General features: G+C 28.6%; 1 protein-coding gene across 1 annotated transcript in view; it reads left to right on the plus strand.

Annotated features, from left to right (window-relative positions):
- LOC129959988 (intermembrane lipid transfer protein VPS13B-like) overlaps window positions 1-23485 on the plus strand; it is a 200936-nt gene that overhangs the window by 63471 nt on the left and 113980 nt on the right. Inside the window, exons 19-27 of the mRNA XM_056072952.1 lie at window positions 3559-3673; window positions 4920-5644; window positions 6983-7209; window positions 9157-9814; window positions 10001-10141; window positions 15516-15842; window positions 19954-20195; window positions 21914-22061; window positions 22612-22775. Of these exons, the coding sequence (XP_055928927.1) occupies window positions 3559-3673; window positions 4920-5644; window positions 6983-7209; window positions 9157-9814; window positions 10001-10141; window positions 15516-15842; window positions 19954-20195; window positions 21914-22061; window positions 22612-22775 (2747 nt within the window). The remainder of the gene's footprint in view (window positions 1-3558; window positions 3674-4919; window positions 5645-6982; window positions 7210-9156; window positions 9815-10000; window positions 10142-15515; window positions 15843-19953; window positions 20196-21913; window positions 22062-22611; window positions 22776-23485) is intronic.

The following is a 23485-nucleotide window of genomic DNA, read 5'->3' on the forward strand; positions in this document are numbered from 1 at the left end:
AATACTCAAATTTTTTTGAGTAATAACTTTATTTTAAATTCAAAAATGTTATTATGTTAAAATTATTATGTTATTATGTTAAAATTATTATGTTATTATGTTAAAATGTTATTATATTGTAGTTATGAGTAATAACTACAATTGAGTTATCATACTTTGGTAAACAATCCAACTTTTTCTTGAAAAATTCTTTAAAATAGATTTGATAGATTTCATTTTATATAGTGATCATTTATTTAGCATAAGTTTAATTTATCTAGCTTAAAATATCATTCAGTTGTCAAGTTTAATAATAAATTAATAATTATTATCACTTGTTTTCGCTGTCATTTTATTTTGCTATAAGATTTAAATAATAATATGAGAATTTGTATTCAATATTAGGTCGGCACATTTCATTTGATATTATGCTATTATGTATTAAAATGCTATTATATGTTTTAAAAATAATAAGGAAAGCCTGTGAACCAGCCACAGCCACTGGGCCGTTTTCATCAATTTTTGTTTCATATGATATGTCCTCCAAATATGGCATCAATAGTCGCTTCCCTCCTTCACCCTCCATTTTCGACAGAAAATAAAAAAGCACTATCTCACAGTACATTGTCTATTAGGGAAACCCAGAACAGAGTTCCCAGCCACAACCACTGTGCTGATTTCGAATATTTTTTGTTTCATGTGCTTATGATCCCTGGATACGCCATCAGTGGCCATCTACTCTCTTCCTCTCCTTTTTCGAAAGATATCGTACACTGTCCCCAGCCTTCATGGATCTCCACAACTTTCAGCGCCAACTTGGCAGTTTCGCCCTTTTGAAGTATAAATAACCAAACAGATTGCTCTATTATTATTGTGTAATTTTTATTTATGCTATTGTAACTATACTTTTATTAAACCTTTCTTGTGATAAGATGTAAATCCTCAAAGTTGGTTTGGCATGACCAAATTATCTTATTAATTCTAGTCTTCATCAATGACCTCATTTAAGGTATTGAAATAATCGTATCGACCAGTTTTTGATGAAATGCATGGTATCAAAATGTGAAGGAAAGTCTATTTTAAATTATAATTGCATAGTAATAATAGATCTTTTTTATTGCTTAGCTTTGCTTCAAAGTGGTGAAATTAATTGCCAAAATTTGTTAAGTTGTTGGGGTTGAGGTCTTTAAGTTTTATATTGTGATATATCCCGAAATCGGGGATATATGGCAAAGATATATAGAAATTGAGGATATATTTCAATTTGGGGATCCATTTAAAGGCAATTCTTGATGATGTATTTAAGAATCATGAGTTTCCATTTGAAATAAAAATTAGTGAAATTGGTGTACAAAATATTATATCTAGTGTCTGTGACTGGATAATTCTGTCATTGTTTTTCTGCACAGAGAATGCACGGTGAACTAGATTTTCAGACATTTCTCACGAAAATGGGAATAGGGGACTATTTATGATGCATCTAGGTGTCATTAACTTTCACAAGAAATAAAAATTTCCAAAATCAGTTCGAGTAGTTATGCCTGGGAGCATGATTATTTAATTTTGCAATTTTTTAAAATAAATCTTTGATAAATAGCTGATCTCCGAAGGTGACTAGTAGATTTTTGTGTTTTCTATCATTAATCGTTTGATCTTACGATTCTTACTACCCCAACACCTGAAAAAAAGTTAATTAACAGATAATTAGTTTATCTGTTAATTTCGTAATTAACTTTATTTAAACACGAATTTAATTATTGTTTCTTATTTTGATGATAAAATTAAAGAAATGTCGTTTGCCTCTCATCGGAAAAATTCTGCCGCCTCCACAGCCTCTGACACAAATACACCAAATGGTTTGTTTTTTCCTTATATAAAAAATGAAATTGTCTCCATCTTTGTACTTACAAATGTTTTTTTTCTCAATAAAATGTTCAATGATCATCTTTTATCCGAACTTTGTAAAGATAAAATAGTAATTTATGGTACTTGGTTTTAACACAGGTAATAGCAAGATCTCATTAGAAGAATTGTCATTACTGGAATGATTAAATTCTGAAAATCAGATCACAAATCTTTATTCTTAAATTCATGGAATCTGTTTTTATTTTCAAGCCCTCCACTTTTTCTTTATTATTATTATTGGTTTTTTTAAGAGGCTATTCAAAACTTTCTTACATATTTCTTGCTGTCTTTATGTTTGTAATTTCCCACATTTTTTTCTTTCAAACATTTTTTTCTATTCCTTTACGTTATATCATTCTTTCATCCTTTCTTTTCAGGGAGTGTCGGAATAAATTTTCGATTTTTCCTGCTCCCTTCTTTTCTTTTTCTTTAAACTCAAAATTTGTGACAAAGGTCTCGCAGATTCGAGAGTATTGAAATTATATATTTGGAAAACATGAAATGTCCTATATTACTCTGCTATATCTCCATAGAATAGGACAAGTCTTGTTACGGCATGAAGAAGGTGCTGCATCTGTCTTTCCTGCAGCTAAAGGGTTCTCAATAATTAAAACAGACAGTTTGTAAATATTGCAGGCCAAAAGAATCTTAACCTGTTAACTGTTTTTGATGAATATACTCGTCATTGAAAAAGTACTACATTTTGCGCTATGGCGAGTTTATTCAATGACGACAATTATATTATGATTGTTTTAATATTATATTTATGATTAATTATGTATTATATTTATATAATAAATATGCTTATGGCAATTTCGATTCATTTTCCGATGGGTCGAAACAGTTAACTGGTTAAAGCGAGAATGTTAATTTATTAAAAGGACATATTCTATACATATACGTAACCTAAGAGAAGAATTAAGAAATTATTGTGTTTATAGAAATAGGGTACTTTGATGCACTTAGAAGACACATTTCATTGTGGTCCGGATTTAATTGTATCAATCTGCCTCTTAAAATTATTTTTCTTAAAATAGGCGGTTATGCAAAACGAACTCAAGAGTATTTCAAAACTGAAAGCTATTCAGGAAAATAAAGGATTTTTTTTCTTTCTTTTCTTGCCTTTGAAATAAATTTCCAGGTCCGAGGACATAACTAATTGCAGAAACTAAAAAAAACAAACTTGTTACAAAATTTTTTTAGATAAGAAGTTTAGAGGTGTGCCTCGTTCGGAAAATCACCATTGATTAATCGCGACCGAAAGTTATGCACTGCACTAATGTTTACTACATCATATATGTGATGAAATGAAAACATCTTCAAAATCTAGGATCTGTATAAATGTTCCCGTATATCTATCTACCCAACTCCCCCTACATATATCATATCTTAAATATCTGAAGAAACTCAAAGTCTATATGACATATATTGCAGCGTAAAGCCGACCGCAATTTGACGTCTTTGGTTTGGACGAGTAGCTTCAAAACAATTTTGCATCTAAGGCCTTATGATGTGAAAATCTACCACTGTATACAAATAAGCTCTGTATGTAGGGAAATATGCGTCATCTAGATAGTGAAAACTTATTTTGTTTGTTATTATTATTATTTATTAAAAGATTTAGAAGTGTATATTCGCTTTAGCATTTTATTGATATATATTTTTTATTCGCAGATTTTAAATTACAGTTTGATGCTGAAGAAATTGTTTCATCAGTTGATATTCAAGAAATCTATTCAAAAATGAAATTCAAACTCTCATCATTAAATGTAACTTGTTTTGTTAAGCCGTGAGTATCATTTTTTATTATTCAGAGAGGTTTATTTTCTGTTCTTATGCGGATTCGTTTTTTTTAAAACATTTTATCTAGATAGCATTTAGCAGTTTATTTTATATTTTAGATAATTCAGGTCGAAATAAGTTTTTTGTGGGAATGCTTTTTTTCAAACTTTTTTTTTTTTTTTTTTTGTTATGGAAGAAATATGAGTAAAGTTTAGTACATATTTGCAGGTAGTTTTTTGTTTCTATGTTATAAATGATATTTATCTGAATGTCAGTGATTATATCATTCTATTTATGAATGTATATTTTTTTAACTATCATTTTAGCACAAATGTAGATTTTTAAACTTATTGTTAATTTTTTTTATTTCCTAAAGCTTTTAACTTAGGAAAAAATACTGTTGTAATTTTAAAAAAGAATTATAAAATGCTAGATCAGGGTGATTGTAACTTTCATTATTTTGTTCAAAATAAGTAATGTCACTTTAAAAACATTAAATATCAGTTTAAAACCAAAATAATCAAATCTATAAGAATATTTAATATAATCTCATTATCTTTTGTGCACAAATTTTTGTAGAGAATCGTATTTCACATACTAATCATCAATACCTCTATCAACATTTTTTTGTAAGAGGTTTAAAACTAAATAAATGTGTGTCAAAATTGTAGTTCCTTTTATTATATTACAATCTTGTATATTTATTGCCTCACAAAATTTTGCTGTTTCTTAGTTTGTCACATTTTAATCATAATAAATTTCATAATGATACTAAGTAATTTTTCATTTTTTATAATTTAAACAATTTTTTCATAAACTTTTAATCTTAAATTAAAGTAACAGTTCAAGGATTAAATTAATTGCTCTCTTTCTAATTGTTTTCTTTCTATGTATTCATTCATTGACAGCAAAGCTCAGGTAAAAAAAAATTGAATATTTTTGAAATTTTGTTCTAATTGAACTTAAGGTTAGATAAAGATTTATGCTGTAATATAAAACCAGTGCTTTAAATTGCTTGAATTAACATTATGACATAATTATTGGCTCGTATAAGGGCAGAAAACTATTATAATTCTAAATTAAAACGAATTTTAGGCTTGTATCTGTTTTATAGAAACATTAAATCTATAAAAAAGCGATTTTTAAATTGTTTTGATACTTATATTTTAAATTACAATGAAAATAGTCTTTTATATGCTTAATATTTTATTATGTAAGGCACACATTAACGCCGGTTTTTACTTCACATTCAGGTCTGGAACAGATTCTTGGATACATGGACCATATGACGGAAAAGTAGTATTTTGCAGTAACATGGTATCTAAAAATATAAAATCTAAAACAATAACGAACGGTAACAATTTAGGACAGCACTCTCATGTAAAACCTGACAATCAGCCTTTCTTAGTTGCAAATTACACTCAAGCTTTACATTCAAATGTTAAGGAAAAGTTGTCTTCTAGTGACAAACAAACTAAAATTGCAGTTGAAGAAATGAAGTACATTAGTGAAATTGATTTGAAAGTAAAATCATTTGGTGTTATTTTGTGGATGTCATTAGTTGACATATTAAATCAAATTAGTATACCTTTTGGAAAAGTTTTTACTTCAGATACAAAAACTTACCATTCTTTTCCTTCAAGAGAAGATACATTCGCTATGAAATTCTGTGGAAGGAACTTGCCTTTATTCTATGTTGAAACTAACATCATTCAGATGTATTTACCAGAAAACTGTACTTTAACTAAATCAGTATTAAAAGAAAATTATCGAATTGATCAAAGTGTAACTGATGTACTGTTGTTGCAACTTGATTGTGTGACTTTGACATCACAAGTTGAAAATCCTTTGCCACGTATTATTTTGGAATCAGAAATATATATCGCAGCTGTAAATTCTAAAACTATTGCACTTCCTGGAGCTTCTGTAGAAGATAGACAGTACCAGATGGATATATATGGGTTGACCCTTGGCACCAGTAAGTATTTCTATTTTTTAATCATTAGATAATCCAATTTTAGTTTGATGGATAGTTTGAAACGTTTATATATTTCTTTATCGGCTTATAGAAATTTGCACAAGTCTCAAAGAAATGTATGAACTAAAAATTAGCAGAAGAAGCAATTGAATTATTATATAATTAAACAAAGCATTAGGTATTTTTGATCGCATAGATGAATGATTTTTTGCGCACTAATAAAAGCGCTTCATTATGTACTTAACCACAGCTGAAATGTGATTTATACATTTCATTACATGCCATTGTCAAAGTCTGGGTATGTTTTCCCGATAGATGATAAAACAGCCCTTAACTGGGGAGGTGCTCTCTACGAGACTGCATTTCATTTACACTCGGATTAAATTTTCTAATGAATATATTATTATGAAAAACTGCCAATATATTTTGCATGTGTGTGTGTATGTGTGTGTGTTTTAGAAATGTTTCAAAATATAGTATCATTGAAAAAAATAAATACGTTAGAACATGCATTCTCTTCTCTAATTACATGTTACAATAAATAATATTCTTGAAAAAACATATTGCTTTTTACTTTTTAAATCATATTTATTTTTACAGTATATGAAGGTATATAGAAGACAATATAATGTAAAGTTAAACAATTATATGAAAAATAAAAAAAATCACAATGGGTAAAATTGACCCTTTTTTTATCGGCTTATGTGACATTCATAGCACGGTTTTCTACTGCATTTTAAACATACAGGTTAAAAACTAGTATAAAAATCAACCTATAAATTCTGTATATATATATATATATATATATATATATATAATAAATTTTTCAAAATGCATTATCACTAGAAAAATTAATTATGTTTGAACATACAAATCAGAATCAGCTGAATGTGAACTTTCATCGAAAAATTCTTCTGTACAATTATCCTTATCACTAAAATCACTTTCTGCTTCATTTAAAAGTGTCTGGAGCACTGCTTCTTAACAGGATCAGTAAATCGGATGATATTTCGGGCCCAAGTTTTAGCGCCATCTGCTAAGCCTTGTTCATCCCTGGGACATTAATAGGGAGTGCGGTCTTAGAGATCGCGCTTGAAGAAATAACTGAATTATTTTAAAAAGCATCCACTGAAATCGGTTGAAAAAGTGCACGTGTATTGAAGGTCACAAAGCAGGAAGCTATTGGGTCAATCCAGTCAATTGAACAAAAAATAGAATAGCTATCCATCGCTAGCGGTCTCACAGACCGCAAGTCCCCAGTTAAGGATTAAATTAAAAAATTGTCTTTAAATAGCTGTATTGTTTTTTCCCCTATTATTAATTGTGATTTTATGACAGTTTCTGGTGCTAGCATAGTATGTCAGAATGATCCCAAGAAGGAATTTATTTCTCATTATCCTTTGACAATGGGGGAGAATCCAGCTCTAGAATGGAATATTGGTGTTATTCCTGAAAACAGAAATTTTTCGGATGATTCAGCGATGGTAACTCCAATTATATCTCCTCTGAATCTCCGATTTGCTTTTGCTCCATCTATTGTTTGTGATAGTTCTGAATCAACAGAAGTAAGCATGTTTATTTTATTTAAACACATTTTGTGTATAATTATAAGAGAAATATATGTAGCCAAACTAAATTAATTTTGTACGTTAGTTTAAGGGCGAATATTTGTGCTATATAATGTGAACATCTTAATGAATAATTAATGCGTGTACCTTCAAAATGAGATGTAATGAAGTTTTAATGAAAATATCTGCATCATTGTTTCATAATTGTAGAATGTGCTTTGAATTTTTCTGTAATAAAAGCATTATAGAATATAAAGTGTCAAAAAATTATTTCCTTTCAGATTTATATTTGTTTGGTGATGTGTAGATTTATTTATCCGATGTATGATAAAAGAAATTAAGAAATGTTTTAATAAACGCTTCTGTTTCTAAAAATATAAACTTAAATTTATATTGTAAAGTATTTTTTTAAGTAAAGTTTTTTAATAGATTAAAACTTATAATATAAAATAATGAAAGAGATGTTATTAAAACTACTAATTGGCAAAGAACGATGATTACATCAAAGAATAATAATTTTTGATTCCATCCTTTGCAAAATACTGAGAGTTGTTTGAAATTATTTTAGAGACTTTCTTCCATATATCATTCTGTTTTGAATGAATCAAGATAAAAACAAATGACGATTAGATTATTTAAACTTTTTGTTGAGAAACTAAAAAAAAGTGAAGTTTTCAGGCAAATTTTGTATCGGTTTCTGATCTCATAAAACAAATGCTGTTTGCCATATTCTTGTGAAGTTCTTAATTGAATAAGACAGAGTTAAAATCATTCAAAAGTATATGATGAAAAAATATTATGAGAATGCTGATATTTAACCCAACACTGAGCATTATTGTATAATCCACAGTTTTGTCCTAAAATTTAAAATTTTTTGGCTCGAAAATGAGTATAAAATTATAATTAATAAATAAAGCTGTTGTTTTAAGGCAAAAAGTTATTATTAAATGATATTGCATTTTGTACTCATATATCTTATATCGTGCTTCTATATAGTAAGCATTGTTTTATCTGTGAATTAATTACAGAAAATGAACAAAATTTGTGCATGTTTATTTCAGTATTTCTTAAAAGTGAATTTTTTTTTTTTTTTTTTGGTTTTGGGGAAGCAATTTTAATATCCTTATGATTATTAGTTATTTGAATTAATCACAGTCCCAAATTTTAAGGAAATATCCATATGGTTTTCAGTGGTTTATTAAAATATGATTTTTATACATTTCATGTATGTTCATTAATACAGAATTTTTAATAGATATGTGAAAATAAAATATCGTGCATTGCAAGAGTTAAAAAAAGAAGAGTCATTTTCAGGTGATTTTAAGCCAAGTATTAATAAGTAATCTCTTGAACCTTACCAAACAAAGATTATAATCAAAATGAATAAGAAGTTATGGTATTCTTTTCTTGTGATAAACAATGCATTATTTATTAATGTTCCATATTTAATCGTATTTTTTCTATGTGTTCAATAGAAGAAAATTATTCCTTTAGACATTCGCAGGCATAATTTTTAATTTTATGTGTTTCGAAATGTAGAAGAGGGACCAATTAAATGCACAAATATTTTACCGAAGATTGACTCCGCAAAAATGTATGTTATTGGGATTCTGCTGACTGGTTTTTGTGTTTAAAAGTTCTTAATGTATTTAAAACGTATCCTTTTGGTTTGAAATGCAGAAATAATATTAATGTAAAAAAAAAAAATTATGGAATTTGCGCATTTTAAAAAGGTATTGAAGTAATTATAAAATGATAATTTTTCCTCTAAATATAAAACATTTGAGCAAAATTCCTTTGGCATTTTATCTAGTTGGTTACAAGATTTATTCAATAAAGCAAAGAATAGGTTGTTTATTTTTTTGTTTAAAGAAACTTTTTGTGATTTGAGTGCATTTGTTGAGTGTATTTCTGAATTTATTTTCTGTTTTACTTATTTTTTAGAAAATACCGGTTGCTGGTGTATCTTCGGAAATCAGCATTTCGAGTGAAGTGTTTTTATATTTAAGTATTCATCAGGCATGTTTTCTGTACTCCCTTTTAAGAGACAATTTGGATTTTGTGCACGCTGTGTTTGATAATGCTTCTAAACAATCTGATGTTCATATTGATGGATCGTCTTCGCCCATAAATTATAGCAAAAATTCTAGAAGCTCAAGTGTGTTTTCGCCTCGAGTGTTTACTCCTGATTCAGCAAATTTACAAGGAAGGCCAAGGAACCTTGTTAGACTTAGCAAACTTAATTTTGTGCCCTATGAGTTCTTAGTCACTGCGGGAACTGTGTCTGTTATGCTTTTTTATTATGATAGTGATTTCAAAAATAAATCACAGCATTTTCAAGACTATACTGCCATGAATTATATGTTTTCCAACGCTGAAATAGGTCGGTCTAGCAGTATATGCTCAACATTAGATGACAGTAGAAATGTCATCCCATCTTCCATTCAGGATGCATCATCTTTAATAACCTTACATCCATTTTTATGTCTCACTATAACACAACCACATAGCTATCTATCGTGTCATCCAACAAACCAAAAATTTGAATCATCCTGTTTTGATTTGCAGTTGCATGGATCATCAGCTGATTTTGTTGTTAAAAGTAAGCAGTTTATTGAACTTATTTTTTATATTTGCTGTGTTAAAAAAAAGGTAATAATTTAAAGTATAATGTACTGTGATTTTAAATTATTTTTAATACTGTAGGTTGCTAACATTAAATGTAATTATTTAAATCAATATGTTAACATTTTTTCTATAATATTTCTCAAACTAAAATATATTTTAGAGCCTTATAAATCTTCTATGCCCATTCATGATGACTTCAACCATTCATATCTGGAAACTAAGCCTGGTGAACCGCATCAGAAAACGGGCATACCACCGGCGTTTCTTACTATAACATGTACCGATATTTTCACTGATGCTGGTATGTATTTTTCAATGCAAGCTATCCTTTTGATTCTTACAGCTGTGTTTTTAAAATATTCATTTAAATTGTAGCTTTTTTACACTGAATTTTTGATCAATACTTCAGACAATATTCAATTTGGATTAAAAATTTAGTTTGAAGTTTCTTACATCCCTTCCATATTGTTTTCTTATTTTATATGTAAGGACATTAGCGGTTGCATGGCCGAGAAAAAGAAAATTTCGAAATTTTGATTTCGATTTATTTTACTACAGGGGCATAATTAGGAAAGGAGGCGATGACAAAACTGACGTCGGTTCACTCGATCTTAGAGTAAAGTGACAAAAATGTTTCCTTTCAGTAATTTTACTATGAGATTCTGATAGAGATTCCTTTGACGCATTTAGACTTAGGAAAGGGAATCTTAGGTATCTTTAAAAGAATGTTGTAAGCATTAAGGATTTTTATCCCTTCGCTCGGAGTGAGAGAAAATGAAAAATCATTAGAATTCTAGAGTGCATGTTATAAGTAATTAAATAAAAAGTGGGATTTGGATCAGAAAATAAGAGAATATTTTAGAATGAAGTTAAAAGGGACTAATTGAAGCTAATTAATTAGAACCTAAATGAAGAGTTATCGTTGCAGTTTTTCCCTCCACCGCAAGGCGTGAAAGTGCGCCAGAGCCCTTTGACACCCAATCCTACATTACAGTTGTATCAAAATAAGAAGTTAAAATTTAAATGTATCTTAAAAGTGATATCTAAGCTTCCGTTACCTTGACATTAATATAGAAATCATTTTCAATAAAGATATTATAAATGTAAAAAGATAAAAAGTTATATTTGTAAAATTATTATGTAAATCTAAATAATCAAAAATAACAAAACGTTATTGAATTAGATCATGTAGTGCATAGATGTATTTTGATCATTTCTCTGTTGAAAATCAGCTTATAAATTAAATTTGGTGAGGGTAGTATATGGTATGCTTGCCTACATTATACTTAAGCATCAGGAAGTTTGACTCAACAAAATTATTAAATTAGTAATAAAATATTAATATTGTTATGATTTCATTTAAATGAAATATCACGATTTCATATAAAACACTTGCAAATGACAATAACAAAAACAGATTCAACATATTCTTATAATAAATATTAGTTGTGAAATAAATAGTATAAAAAATGTTTGTAAAGGATGAGAAAAAAGTATTTTTAAATTGCAAAACAAAATATTTGTGTTTGGAAGCCTGAGAGTGTTCTGACATTAGAAATAACAGAGGATAGCTTAATTACAATCAGAGGTGTGAAAAAATTTCCTCTAAGGTATTTACTACTTTTTCTGATGATCATGTATCATTAATTTTATTTATTTATTTTTAATTTAACCTTGGGATTCGATACATCTAATTTAGCTGAGTCAGTCATCTTTTTTTAAACTTAATAGCACTCTAGCGAATTTCAAGTGAAGCACTTTTTAATATTGTGCATAAATTTAAATAATAGATTTAATAAAAGATTTAAAAACTCACAATATTTTAAATATTATGAGTATAATATTTAAAATAGTATTTGTAACTTTACTTTAAATAGTATTTGTAAAATTCTTGAGCATTTCAATCACTTTTTGATGAACCAAAATCACATGCACTAAATTTAGAGCACTATAATGGAGAGCAACACACTTAAACTTGAACACGGTGAGGAAGATGCGTAATTATTGTGGTGAGAATGGAACACATAAATGACATCAATATCTAAGTAGGTCATTAGGCACAGGCTATGAGCTTGGCAGTGAATGAAACTTTCCTACGAGACGATGAGAAGGAACACACACAACAAATGAATGCATTAAAGGAATCCGAAGGAATGCGGCGCAGGACATGCAATTGAGTTACTAATGGATAGGGTTATGTGGTTTTGACAAGGGCAGCCGAAAGGTTGCGAAGACTTGAAGCCTCGGGGAAAAAAGCATAGTCGATCAAACGGGAAGAAATCAGCGGCGGTGCTGGAGCTGCTGCATCGCATTCATCTCGCTTGCTTCTTCCACAGATTTGCGGATTAATTTTAATTCTTTAGTAGTTTTTAACACAGATAACTATCCTGTCGACTTTAATTTGTGAACAATTTTTAGTAGATGCGTTTCAGTTTCCAGATGAGAAGAGAGTGTTGAAATTTTTAAGTTAGATTTTTTTTTTCAATACGGGGACATAATAAGAAATTTTCCCTTTAGTTATTTTACTATGAGATTTTGATGGGGATTTCTTTGGCATATGTAGATTTAGGAAAAGGAATCTTGGGTATCTTTGAAAGAATGTTCTAATCATTAGGGATATTTATCCCTTCGTCCAGAGCTTGAGAAAATGCAAAATCATCGGTTTTCTAGAGCACCTGTTAAAATTAATTAAATAAAAAGTGGTAAACGGGTTAAGAACTAAGAGACCATTTTATAATATACTAGTTTTAGATAAAAAGGAAATTAATTAGTACCGAAATTACGAGATATCATTACACACACATTCACATATATGTGGAAAACATTATGATAAATATTGGAGGTTACATAATATTTTTAAAAATCAACTCATATCTTTTTACGCTTATTGCTTTTTGTATTTTTACAGAGCATACGATATATATGTCATTCTGTATAAGAAAACGCAGAGTTTCTCATGCGATTTGCTCCTTTTCTTTTATTATTTAAATGGGCAGAAAAACGCACGAGTACATAAGTTACTGCTTGTAAACTAGAACTTAAAATTCTGTTCTAGGTGAGGTATCTGTTTCCTTAATAAGATATATATTTGCATCCTTTTGTATATTGATGCTGAATACTGTTGCAGAAACGCTAGTAGTTGCCGTAGTAATAATTTATCTGGATTACAGTTCTGAACGCGTTTGTCTGCTCTTTTCTGTAATTGATTTGACCAAATTCGAAATATATGGGAAAAGAAAAGCTTAGTCTAAATTAATTAGTCATTTAATGGCATATGTTATGTCTTAACTTTTGATTGCATTTTGTAATTACGTAATAGCAAAGCAGAATTTTGCTAGTACAAAACTGTACAAAATGACTTCTTGTTTCTCGATTTTAAGAGTTGTAAGTACCGGCTAGACTGCACTTTGTAGCTTGGAACTATGAAAACACCCTAGTGAGGAGGCAAAAAGAAAAAAAAATGTATCCATTCTTTTCGATTGGAGATTTTATTTTTTTAAAAAAAATTATACTTTTCTAACGATATTTTAATTAAAGTCGATAAATTTTATATCTAATTAAAAATAAAGTTTATTTCTAATAAACTAAAAGTATGCGTAAGAAATGAAGCATCGATGACTAATAATATTAGAAAATATCAAATAGTTTCTGATTTAATATTCTTTTTTGATTTCAGGAATCAAAAATAATGTAAAATTGTATATATAGATGAGATTTTTATCAAAAATCGTTTCATTCTGTTAAGGTGTATAGAGCTACTTTACTTATTAAGAAATTAATCAACCATAACTTAAACAAGTGGTTAAGATTCGGAGAAAAAAATTCAGATGGGTTCAGATTTGTCATTTATTGCCTTGGGGACTTCAAGTCTGTATTTACGGCCTTGTGGAAATTTGATTTATATTTGATTTTTTACATTAGATTTTTATTTTATGTTCTTGTGGAAAGACTTAGAAAGTTGTCTGATATGATTGCAAATAACGCTGTATACTTTTAAATAAGTTAACTTGTTTTGTTTGAAGAATTTCCAGAAAGGATTTTAAAAAACTGGATGAATAGTCTGGAGAAATAAATAGATTCGATACAGTAAAAAAGAAAAATTAAAATCATCTCTTCTCATCAAAAAAAATTTCTCTGAAAGGCCTAAATTTTACTATCCATTGTAAAACTCACTAGCGTACGTTAATACATCTGAATCATTTTACTTTAGACAGAAGTAGCATCTCTGAAAAAGATAATTTATAATAATAATAAATAAATACTTAGAGATTTATACTTCATGCTTAAAGAAAGAATTTTTCTGCGCTTAAAGAGAATAAAGAAATTCTCATTGAAAAATGTCAGTGTTGGTGGCCGTTTCCCCCCATCCCCCTTTGCAGCTATGTGTTATATAAGAAATGCCTCAAAGATTTTATTTATCAGAGGCCAGTTTATGAATTTCACATTAGATGGCACAAAGTTCTGAAAGTGAGCATAAAAAAGTTCTTAATGAAAAAAAATTATCTGCTGTTATTTCGAATTCGAGCAAATTTGATGTTAAGTAGCATATTCTCTTAATAGACGAAGCTGATAGATTATCTACCACTTAAATGACGGAGAAGCGGATATATGATCAATGGTGTTCGGACATTGTTTCCTCCTCTCTTCATTACAATTATCGTTAAAAAAGTTAAAAAGCACTAAATTGTTTTTGTTATTTGAGTGTCACGGACCATTCCAATTCTGATTGCCCATTTTGCCGGTCCACATAGATTGCGGTTCTGATCATAGATTACGGTTTAAATTTATGAGATCAATTCCATAATACTTCTTATTAAATTTCAAATCCAGATTATATCGTAACTTCAGAACTAACGCAAGGTTACTATTTCTGATCTTGGTCTTTGTGATTGCTTGATATAAGTATGTACTACAAAATAAACCATGTCTTGTATCTCTCTAAAGTAAAATGGTCACTGTTATTCATTGATTTTGGAATATTCCGCATTTCTTCACGGTATGAATTGCAGATTATAAAAATTGAAAATCATTACCTATTCTGCTTTGGTTCTTCTTTAATTCAAGCACAGCATCTTAGATTGTGGTTGAAAAATCCAAGTGAAATTATGTATTTTGAAGATTTTTTAAAGCTTCTTTTTTTCAGATCTTTTTACTTTTGTAACCAAAATTAGTTTAGAAAATCATCAGCATTTCATTAAAATTTACTGAATAACTAATTTAAATTACATTTGCTTTTCTTTATGGTTAATTGTTGTTCTATTTTCTTATTTATTTTTCGGTTTTTAGGTTAAAAAAAACTTTTTTAAAACTTGAGTACTCAGTTGAACGGCTTTGAGAAATTCTGGATTAAAGGAATATTTTCTTGAATTAATAAATTCGTTAAGGTCATATAAGTATGTTGTATATGTGCTTTTTTTTTCTTTGTTGAATGTTAATTCACTTTACATATTACCATTGAAGCGAACTAATCAATTTAGGCATTCTGATACTTTTTTCATTTTTGAGGTTTTCTTATGAGTATAATTACAGATTAATTACTTATTTTTAAATTGTAAGTTGATGGAAGATGACATAAGAATGCATTATGAAATGAAAGGCATTTTCCTCATATCTATCTTTTTAATATATGAAGTTATAAACAATTTGATACTTAAAACAATATCAATTTATTTTAGCAAAAGTCAGAATTTCTGTTGAAAGGCCAATGAAGCTGAATTTTAGGACTTCAATGGGAGAAGCTTTTTTAACCTTCCTGAAACGCTTCCAAGAAGAATTTAGGGAAGTTAGTACATGTAAAGAAGAGCAGTTACTTTCAGAATCTATTACCAGCTCAGAAGAAAATCTTACTGTAAAAAATAAGCTTTTGACTTTTTTTGTACATATGACTTTCTATACTTCTCAGATAGTATTGGAATTCACTCCGTTATTGGATGCAAGTTGTGAAAAACTTGTTATTTCTGCTGGCAGCCTAAGGATTGGAATTGATCTGGAAACTTGTGAAAGTATGTTGAATTTTAAATGAATTATTATGATTTTTTTCTTTTTTATAGAAAGAATTCAATTAAAATATTGTTAATCCCTTATACAGTCGCATTTACTTTTCAAATAATCAAATAGCAATGTTAGGCTAACAGTATTCCACTTGACTGAACTATTTCTCAACTTTTAAATTACATGAATTTCACATATAGAGTTTGAAATAAACTTAATTGTACAGACTTCACACATCGCAACTTGAAAAATTCAAGTGTCTTTTTCTAACAGTTCCTTCATGCACATGTATAAAATATTTTTGTTTTTATAAAAAAATAAAAGTTTTTAATTAATGTATAATATCTATATGACGAAATTTTTTAAAGATTTTTTAATTCATAATTATTTTTGGTGTCGTTATTCTTATTTATTTGAAAGCAAAAAAAAAAAAAAAAAAAAAAAAATGGAGGTTTAAAATACTGATCTAATATAACATTATTTAGAACTTTCTTGAACATTTTCAAAAATCATGAAAAGAATTACAAGTACAGTTAATTATTAGGAACCAGTCATTTTATGATGGAATATTTATTATTGTTTTGTTAAATTTTTTTCTGTATGTTTGGTGTACATATATTATTTCACATTTTTACTTGACATGCACATATTCGATGTACTTGGGTGCTTACCTCTTGCTATTATAGAGGGATTCATTTATACATTATAGTGTTGTAAGTAAATAACAATTTATTCTCAAAAGTATTTGATCCTATTTGCAAATGTTGCATTTAAATAGCGTTTTTAAAATTTAGTTTGGAGTCTTAAGGAAATGTGAGTTAATTCTCTTGTAGAGCACTCTAATTCCTGAAGTATGAGCGTAAACGGAATGCGTAGATCAAGGCTGAACTCTGTATGTCCCCAAAAGTACCTAATGATTGTAAAACTAGGAACTACGAAATTTAGGAGAAATGCTCTTTTATATCTTCAACCTCTTTGAACAATGTATGATCATGCATAGCTGGGGAATGCCCCTTAAAGTTTCAAAAAAGATCTGCCGCATTTGAAAATCCTATGCAAATTTAACTAGTGGGTCAATATCGCATCATGATAATGTAGCCACACAAAGTTGAAACAAATCTCTATCTCTATGGTGAGCTAGAGGTAATCAAAAATAAAAGCTTTTATGCGGGGACGGACAGGATGTGAAAATATTAGTTGTCAGGTGATGGACAATTGGGGGTCTACTCATATCTACAATGCTAACGTACACTTTTTATAATGAAATAGAGAGAATTTTCAAAAATCATATAAACTGAAGCCAGAAGATGAAAATATAATTTTTGAAACATTAAATTGGTATTATTTTACATATCAATATTTTTCACATAAAAATATTATGTATTTTTTTAAAAAAAAAAAAGGATACGTTTATTTGCTTGTACGTTGGTATTCTGTCAAGTTCTATATTTTTATTTACTTTCAAACGATGTGCATATCACATATCGAACAACAGTGATAATTCTAATATGATAATTGTAGCTTTTGTGAAGTTATAAATTCTTAACATTTGGCTTAGTAATACGGAGGAAAAAGGAAAGTTTAAGTGAATGCTTTGTGACCATTACATACTTAATATTTTGTTAATAAAAGTCGTAAAAATAGCTTCATCTTGATTAACTTCGGACGTATCAGCTGGTAAGTAAATATAAACAGCGGGAGTGATCTGCTCAAAACTTTCTCACAAATTCTTATGAAGATATGTCCCCCTCCCTCTCCACATAAAATTATAGATTTCGACCAGGATCGTAAACCCCACGAGTACTTAGATTTTTATTTTTTAAGCCCTATACATGAAAGATCTGTGCTGTATAGGAAAATAACGGAAATCGCATATGCCTTGTGGACATTTTTTTTCCACCGATAGACGAAAAATTTGATATTGATCTACAATAAGTACAACTAAATCACATAAAAAATTCCATTTATTCAAATCATTGCTTTTTTGAGTTATCACGTTTACATTTATGTGAAAGTACAGATTAACAGATTATCAGCTCTTTGACAAATTTAGCTCAAACTTTGTTAAAAGTCTATACTTTAGATGCTGAAATAGTATGCCAAATTTCATTAATCTATATCGTTGCTTTTTTGAGTTATCGTGTTTACATGCATGTGAAAGTACAAATAGACAGGCGGTTAGACTCTTGTTGGATTTGGTAAAAATTTTGATAGTGTTACACTGTAAATGCTAAATCTGTGTAAGGTGTTGTATTATAATATAAAATATAAACCATAAAGAAATGCTGAATTGCAAATAATAAATGCAAAATAAAAGATTTTGGAGAGAAAAAATTAAAAATTCAACAACTAATAGCGCATTATGATTTTTCTGAAGTTTATTCATGCAATTGAATTCTGAATGATAGAATAAAAACAAGCATTAAGCAAACAAGAAATTATCTCAAACATTATGAACTTTTATCTAAATGAAATTAAATTAGTATTCAGAGGTCATTTATCTGGATATTTAAATGTTTTATTTATGTGTTGATTATAATCATTGGGCATATAATCCCCCAATGATACCCTGTTAACACAAATATATATCGCTACAATGTTTTTCGGTATTCTGAATATTGCCGATATAGTGAAGATATCTTAACAATGTTGTTGAGCATTTTATGCTAATAGGGATAAGGAAGAATACTTTTAAAATGCATTTCATTTCTGATGAATACGTTAATTAAAAGTTTTAAATTTAAGAATAAGGAGTTGAAATTTGTAATATTTGTCCACATTTGGGAGTAGTCTCATTAAAATAATCTGTAAACTCATCCTGAAGTTTTCAAAATGTGCTCCGACAAAAACTTGAATGAAAATCTTATACATGACATCTATATCAAAAATAAGTATGGATTTGATTGCTGCACTTTTTGATATTCATATAGAATACAAATTTTCTGTGAAGATTTTTATTTTTTGCCCCAATTACCAAGCATCAAAATTAATTTCTAATATTTCGATTTGGGCAACTTTTGAGCCAACATACACATCCTTGGGGGCCCATATTTCCTTAAATGCACAGGGCGCACTTGCCACTGGGTAAGCAGATAACCTGATGAATGTTCCCAGTACATAAACATGCCCTATAGTCGAAATAGAATGCAAATGATTTATGGATCCTTATGTTAAGTTCAGCCTTGGTGAACTCTGTACTTTTAGCATTTCTTGACAGCATTAAAATGTATCAGTAATATTAAATGCAGGGTGCAGAATTCCACCCTGCCATGAAGCCTATCTGCTGCCAATTTGCTGAATCATGAAGAAGATTCATTATTCACAACTTTAGTTCAAACAGCGTCCTAGAGATAACTGTTCACATCCGGTGTTATCTGAAATAGTGTTTGCATGTGTTTCCTGAGTTTTTAAGTATCGGCCCTCGTCTGTCCTCTCAGTGAGTTTGACTTTCTTCCACTGTTTAATTTTTAAGACACCAACTTATCGTCTTCCGTGTATCCTGCATTAACAGCTGATTCTGTGCTCCTTGCACTCCCTAAAATGTTTGTTGCTTCCGTCTATAAGTTTGTATATCCATTATATGTTTCGCCCAACAAGTCCAGATTTGGCTTTTGTGCCAGTAAACACCAACTTCCTATCCTATCTGTCAATAAGTTAAGTTAAACGTATTACAACAATCTTGCTTTTCTACAAGTTTGTCTCACCTGGCGTTCGAGCGCTTCTCTTGGAGCATATGCATATGCACATGCAAGACCTGTGACAGTTGTTGAGAGTTTGACGCCTTTCTTTTTACGGTCTCTAGGTAGGAGAGTTCTGTGCTTAGTGGTGCGGGTGTGAAATGTAGCATATTTTTTCATTGGTTTATGTTTTATTTCTTTACCATATCTGTATATTAGAGACCTGAAGCGTTTAACCTAAAAGTAATCTGTTGGTTTTAAAATATTTTGATTTTTTTTATTTCATTACTTATTTATATTAATTAATTTAGTTGTATATTATTTATGAATTTTTAAAATCTGATCTTTTTAATTCAAAATAAAGATTTTTTTTTAAAGTTTTGAATTAAATGTTTTCAGTAACTCCATAATAGCTTTTTTTTTTTTTTTTTTTTTTTTTTTTCAGATGGTGTGAAAGGTTTTGATTTAAATTTAAATCTTTTCCGCTTCGTTGTCCAAACATCAAGTAACGATCAAATTTGGAGTTTTCTGCAACCACTATCATTTTTAACCATGTTAAAATGCCATTTGAAGCCTTGCTTACAAATTGAATTATTCGTCTCTGGTGAAAGTTTGCTTTTGAATGCTAGCCTTCACCATGGCATGAAGTTGAGAAAGTTAGTAGAAGCCATATTGGAACACTTACAAGTGCGTATTAATGATTTAAGTGGATTTAATTTTTTCACTTTTACAACATGCATTTAATTATTATAATAAATAAGTTTAATGATTATTTTTCAGATATAATAAAAATACCTAGTGGCGTAAAGGCATATTTGTAAATAAATGGTATCTAACTTAAATGGTTACTCACAGTAATTTTTTGTTAGGCGTGTACTTAAAATGTCTTCTAAGATGGCAATTGTTATTTCTCCACTAGAGTGTAAAATTTAGATAAAATTATACAAATTGTCATTTTTCTTGTCATGCTTTCTGTTTTTCTGTAAGGTTAATTTATTATTTGTTAAAAGTGGAATTTAGATCTAATTTAATAATAAAAAGTTATATTTCATTAAGTATATTGCCGTAGAATGATTATTTAAAGCAAGGCTGAACATAGAAACAACATCACAGGGTATGCTTAATTTAGCTGTAATATTTGTTTAAAATGGGATTCATACATCTTAATTCATTTATTTACATGTCCTGTATTTTCAAATTTTCCTTTAAACAAAGTGTAACTGGACAAACCCTTGTTATTATTTAGTTTATAAATTGGCCGAATTTTGATACGGGCATTACGGTAGTATAAAAATATTAAGAGCAAGATACCCTGATATACAGAACATGACGGTTGATACCCGAAATTTGCAAGTAATTGATTAGTACAGTGAAAGATAGACATTTTAACCCTATTTTATTTTTTTCATACTGAATACATTATACTTGTGAATTAAATATATTAAATATTCTTAAAATTTAAGGTTTGTTGGGTTTTTATATGGATATTGTTCTTAATATTGTATTTTCATGAGCAACTCTCATTTGTGTTTCACTAGTAGGACTTACTGCATTAAAAATTTTTTTACACTGCCGTATTTTTCTTTTGCAGTATTTTTCTTAAAAGTTCTGTTAGTTCTCCAAAAAGGTTATTTTCTGATCATTCGTAATTTTGGTACAAGAAATTCGGCATGTGTTAAGCGAAATTTTTTTTAATCGGCCAATGTATTGAGTTTGCTTATACAATGCAATTTAGAAATATGAGAGAAATTTTGAAAAGTCTTTCTCGAACTAAAGTCGTTATTAAAATTGGAAGCTCGCTGGCAAGATTGGACTTGTCAATTTCTGCATTTTAGTATATCTAGTAAATTCTGTCATACAAGAGATTTCTGCATCTCTAATAAATATATATCTTCAGATTGTCAAGGGAATAGATATTTTGAATATTTAATGAAAAAAAATTTCATCAACAACTACAAACTATTTTGTCAATGAATTTCATTTCGGTGAAAATATGTGATATTTAACTGTGTAAATGAAAATGATACAGTTGTCATGATTGGAATTGGCTGCTTGAAATTCTTCATCAACTCTTTTCTTTGTTCCTAATTTTTTTTTTTTTTTTTTTTTTTTTAGCCGATACAAAGGTTAGGAAATGGAAACAGGTCCCAAATACTCAAAATCTTTTCTAGTTTAATGATTTTAAAGCATGTTGTGAAAAAAAATTCTGTAATTACTAAAAACTGTGCTCAACTTTGTAGTTTGAAATGCGATTTTCTGAAAAAAAAATATTTTAACTTTTCAAAACTTGCAATAAGAAGTGAATCTGTATGATTATTTAAAAACTGAATTATCTGTATTTATTAAAGCTACAAAAAATTGCTGTATGTTGAAGTTTTTAAATTTATCTGTTTTTCCTCTGGTAGAAAAATCTTGAAAATCTAAAGAACATCTTCAACTCAGAGCAGGAATTGAGTACCGTAAGCTCTAGTTGTGTTGAAAAAGATAATAAAAAGCGAACATACTGGAATGATGATCTCAGGAAAGGTGCATTTCAATTCATACAAATTGGTGGTACGTTCTTTTCCCTTTGATTACAAAAATCTGTAAAGATATTTCTTTTACTTTTATATTTGTTGAAGGAAAGATAATGCATATGTTTTAAGTTTTTATAGTTGAGTAGTAATTTTTTTTTTTGGAAATCATTCTAATTTAAACCTTATTTCCTTATATTTCGTTCAATATATAATTAAATTATATTATTTTGTTAATTTTATATGGGAAATTCTTGTGAGCATTTAGCTTGCAAAATATAGTGTTTGAAATATGTGCAGATCAGTCTTTTGAAAATTTTTCTTATGGAACAAACGGTATAAGTATAATGTAATAATATATTGAATTATATTTTATTGAAAAGTGTAATTCTCTAATTTTAAATCTTATACTTCGTTTTTGGAGAAAATTTATATATTACATATTTTAAATCTTTCTTCGTTTTTTTAACTTTCTTTTCAGGGAAGTAAGTTTAGTTTATATTGATTAACAGAAACATTAATTTCGGTTCTTTCTTTTTGCAATATTGTGTATTCTTTTGTTTTGAATTTTCTTTTTTATATCATTGCAGAATCCAATGAATATCAGCCTAAACCTCACGAAATTGTGTTCAATCGTTCATCTGCAAATGAGCCTGCGTCAATGACTTGGTGTTACCCAGAACCTAGAGCTCTGACAAAAATTGAAGTTTCTCCAGTACCTTTCAAATCTGGAGAAGAAGAGCGAAGCAAAAAGGTTAGTTATTCATTTTTTCCATAAATTTTTAAGCACTGAAATGAATCGTTTATGAATACTTATGTTAATTAGATAAGTAAGTCTTCTAGTTTTGATTTACCTAGTTTCCTTATTTCACTGTGATATTTTCATTCTGAGTAATTGTAAATGTTAGAATGATATCAACAACATACATTTAGTTATTGATAAAATGGATGAGAAAATTATAACATCGGTTTTTTTAAAACCAGCATGAATTTGAGAAATTATATAAATAAGAGTGTTCAAACATTGTATACACAATTATTTAATATTTAAGAATTATTTCCCCTATTTTCAAATGAATAATCTAAATTTATATTAGGAAGACTGAAAAGCAAGGATTTTATTAGAAAAATATAAATTTGAATAATATATTTGCTAATAAAAATGCAATAAAGTTATTTCGAATAAGAAATAAATTCTCATAGAAATGTGGTGAGATTATTATTCATTATTCTATCACAACATATATATCTTAAAGTCTGACCAGTGGTAGATTCTTTGCTTTTATTCGTTATGTGATATAAATATAAAATTTATGCGAATGCGTTGTAATTTTTGGAGGTTATACAAAATATTTTCCATACAAATGTGAGTATGTATGCATATTTTTTTCTGTAATTTAAACCAGCAGGAATTGTCTCTCCTTTCAAAATTTTGGACTTTGAGTGAAGCCATAAACACCGTGA

This window comes from Argiope bruennichi, chromosome X2 (assembly GCF_947563725.1).
Source record: "Argiope bruennichi chromosome X2, qqArgBrue1.1, whole genome shotgun sequence".
Classification (NCBI taxonomy): Eukaryota; Metazoa; Arthropoda; class Arachnida; order Araneae; family Araneidae; genus Argiope; species Argiope bruennichi.